A 3,988-nucleotide genomic window follows, 5' to 3' on the forward strand; every position below is an offset into this window, starting at 1 on the left:
GGATAGCCTCTGGATTGTCCAGGGTGCTGAAATAAAAGGAATATCTCTGGCGGGATTCTGAGCTTTTCTCAGCTTGGTCAGAAGTGCTGTTGTTGTCTGTACCTATCCCACTGTCACTCGGTATGGTTTCTTCACTGTGAGACTCGCTCACTGGCGACAGTGTGACTTCTTTCAGAGAACCTATTTCACAGAGGTGGGAAGGTGAATTAGCCATTAACCTGGGTGGAGACAGCTTCCAAATTCCACTGTGCATTCCTTTCTGTGTTTTTGTAGGAAGAGTGCTGATAGGTTGAAGATTTAGCATAGTTTTTAACTCTGAAAAGTTTGTGCTTGCAGGGCTAAGATTGCCATTATTCCCCACTAACTGTGTTGAACGTGGATAAATAGCTGGTGATGATGCCACAAGTGATTGCAGGTTGGAAGGCACTGATGGGTTTTCTGGCTGGCTGGAAACAGGTCTTGAGTGCTTGATGGATGTCTTAGGTTCTTCTGGCTGAGGCTGCAGCTCTGCTCTTGGCTTTCTGCCCCATTTTTTACCAATGTAGATAGTCCCCCTCTTGCTGACATTGATCTGCTTCCCTATTCTGGCATCAATGATGGTTGGCCCAGCACTAGATGGTGTCTGGACTTTTGCTTTCAGAGCTATACTGCTGGAGCAGGAAGACAAGATTTGATTGAGAATATTCTTCCTCTTGACAGTCTTCATTTTATTGATGGTCTTGATGGTCTTCTTATCCAAGACCCCAAGCTTCCCAACCTTTTCATGAAACTTGAGTTCACTGATGGACTTGTCTTCTCCTGGGACCATCTGGGCTAACTTGGCCAGATTCTGTCTCCTCTTCCTTTTCTTTGTTCCTGGAAATTCATGATTTATTGGACTCACTGGGCTAGTGGAGGTTCCCTCATGAATGGTTTCAACAGTGAGCAAAGGCTGTTTCTTTGGTCGTCCTCTTTTTTTCTTGACAGGTGTGATCACAGTAAGACTGTCTGTATTGCTATACAGAGGGCTGGATGGTGTGATGGGATAGGCTGAAGGAGCCTCCACCATCAGCTTCTCAGATGTTGTCATGGGGATTTCCCAAAGGATAGATTTAGGTTTGCTGCAGGTCCATCGCTGCTTAGTTGCATGTTTGGTGTGCTGGAATTCAGATAATTTGCCAGCTGTGGGAAGACTGGTGTGTAGGAGAGTGGATGTTGCAGCTACAGATTTTCTGAGTCTGGTAGCACTGTCAGGGGAAGCTTTGTCAGTGAGCACACCACTGTTGGTAACTACTAAAGGGGACTCGTTTTCAGTCACTTTCCCTGGCTTTGAGGCTCGAAGATCTTTTTTACTTCCCCCTGTTTAAGAGCTAGTCCTGTTTTCTACTTCACTGCTCATAGCAAGTCCAGAAGGTAGACTTTTCTCTTGGATAGTTTTCTCTATGGAAGATTTTGCAGATTGCCTTTTTTTCCTTTTGTGGCTAGATGTATTGTCAGATATAGACAGAGACTTTATTGGGGTAGTAATTCGTACGTGACTGGTGTCACTTTCACAACTGCCAGCAGAAGTGGAATTCTGCTTTGAGGGAGATATATCCAACACACTGTCCATAGAGTAAGACTCCTTTTCCCCTTCCATGCTGTCAAATGCTTTCTGAGCACTCTTCATCCATTCGATGCCTGCAGTTTGGATGGTTTGACTTATCAGGTCCTTTTTGCTGGACTTTTTCTTTGTACTCCAAGCAGGCTGATCAAGGGCCTCCAGTTGCACATCTCCCTTTTGATCACCAAGAAGCAAAAGCCCATTGCACTCAGAGACGCTGCTTGTCTGGGTGGCCATGCTGATGTTGTTGGGTTGTGGGACTGTACTGCAAATGTCAAGCTCTTTACTACTGGCTGACAGCTGCTCCCACGTACTGCCAGAGCAGGACTTCTTTGCTTGGGATTTGCTGAAGGAAACTCCTGGCTCTGGAGCAGGGACCTTGGTGGCACTAACTGCTTCTTGACTGGGTTCTGTGTTGATGAAGCAACTTTGAGAAGTGGATCCAGTATCTGAGCTCACTGACCAGACAAGATGGTGCTGGTTGCCACTTTTCTGCTGGTGCTTTGATTTTAAGGTGTCACTGGTGAAGTCTTGGAGGCATGGATCATAGTGCAGAGCAGAATGGTTTTGTGGCTTGACATATGCCTGGAAGTGTCGTTACCGACACCCGATCCCCGGGATAGCTGCCACTCAACCTCTACCGTTGGGTGTTGAGGGATGCTGCAAATGGCTTTTATTGCGTCGCTGCAATCGCTTATATATGACAAGCCACGCCCACAACGCCCCTCGTGGGCAGTCTAAGCTTTCCGTTACATCGCGAGATCTTCCGCACGCCGATCCCTGCCTAGGGCGGGCTCTGCTCACCACAACATGGAAGGCAGAAGAAAATGGATAGAAAAAAAAATAGTTTATCAGTCCATTCATAACCCTTGTTGCAGCTCTTTATTTGCACAGTGAATAAAAACTCTTCTTAACCAATGTCCTTGTAGTGGGTAGGAGCCTTTATAAAGTCTTCTTATACTTCAGCCAAATTTGCATTATATTCATGATCTGTAAAATATTTTTTTGTTTCCCCATTCTAAAAAGAATGGAAATATTTCTATAAATGCTAAATTTCTAAAAAAAGTACTCAATTGATTTTTAATTTAAAACACAAGCAAAATATTCACTTCCAATGGATGACCGGTGCAACTCAGCCTCCTGGTGAGAATCCCTTTTTCCTAAAAATAATCCCTCATAGAACTTGACGCTCAGCAACAGAAATTAAGCTCATTGTTGTAAACAAGTGTATCGGGTCTGGCTGAGCTGATTTTTTGATAGCAGCCCTCCTGGTGCAGTGCTTTTGTGTTGGGAGTTAGAAGGGTGTTGATAACACCCATGTTATGACTACCACTGAGCAGTGCTCGCACAGCACCAAGGCTCTTTCTAACGTTCCCCCCACAATGGGATGGGGGGGCAGGAACTTGGGAGGAACATAACCAGAACAGCTGACCTGAACTGACCAAAGGGATATTCCATACCATATGACGTCAGCTCAACTATAAAGCTAGTACAAAGGAGGAGGAGAGGGGGGTTACTCCTCAGTCCTCTGGAGCAATCGCTATGCATTTTGGAGCCCTGCTTCCCAGGAAGGGGCCAGACATCACCTCCTGATAGGAAGTAGAGAATAAGTCTTTGTTTTGGTTTTTTTTCTCTTTGCTTCTGCGCACGGCATTGCTTGGCTTTTGTTCTCTAATTAAACTGCCCTTGTTTATACCCACAAGGCTGTTGTCTCCACCTTATTTTCCTTTCCCCTTTTGCTCTGTGGAGGAAGGAGTGGAAAGGGGGAGGGTGACAGAGTGGCTTGGTGGGCATCACTTGCTCAGCCAGGGTTAACCCGGCACAATCATGTACTGCTACTCTGTAAGTTGTAACAAACAAGAGGAAAATCAATGGGTCCATGTGGGGATCGGAGATGAGGCACAGACCGAGGCAGCTAATATGAGGGTCATCACACAAAACCTGATGGCTTTGGTACCATGGGAAACTACGGATAAGAACGTCCAAAGTGCATAACTAAGGAACTTAGAGAAAACACATAGAGTTGTGTAAGTAGATAAGCTGGAAACTGAAAGCAAAAATAGCAAGGCTTAACCACAACAATCAAGAGAAAATAAAAGCTTCAGGTCAGAGTGACCTGGCAGACAGCTATAAGTGTGTGTGAATTGTAGCAATAAATGTTTTCAGCTGCAAGCATCTCTGAGGACTGTACAATTCATATGCCACAAATGGCGCTTGAACAGGGACCCTGAGGGTCTACGGAAATAACCATCAAAATTGACGATCAGTGGCGTAGCCTGACTAAATGCAAGGGAGCCGGTGGGGAGCACTGTAGAAAGTCCAAACAATTCAATTGCCTGCTGAAACAGGTGAGCAGTAGGGGATGGGGGAAGATCGAGGTTTTTGAGTCCGGTCTGTGCAATCCAT

General features: G+C 45.6%; 1 protein-coding gene across 1 annotated transcript in view; it reads right to left on the reverse strand.

Moving 5' to 3' along the window:
- Positions 1–7: 7 nt before the first annotated feature.
- Positions 8–3,988, reverse strand: part of LOC103769755 (SET-binding protein-like) — a gene marked incomplete at its 3' end in the record, with an annotated part of 5,060 nt that continues 1,079 nt past the window's right edge. The window contains 1 exon segment of the mRNA XM_008936990.1: positions 8–2,171. Coding sequence (XP_008935238.1) covers positions 8–2,171 — 2,164 coding nt within the window.

This window comes from Merops nubicus, unplaced genomic scaffold (assembly GCF_000691845.1).
Source record: "Merops nubicus isolate BGI_N331 unplaced genomic scaffold, ASM69184v1 scaffold10683, whole genome shotgun sequence".
NCBI lineage: Eukaryota > Metazoa > Chordata > Aves > Coraciiformes > Meropidae > Merops > Merops nubicus.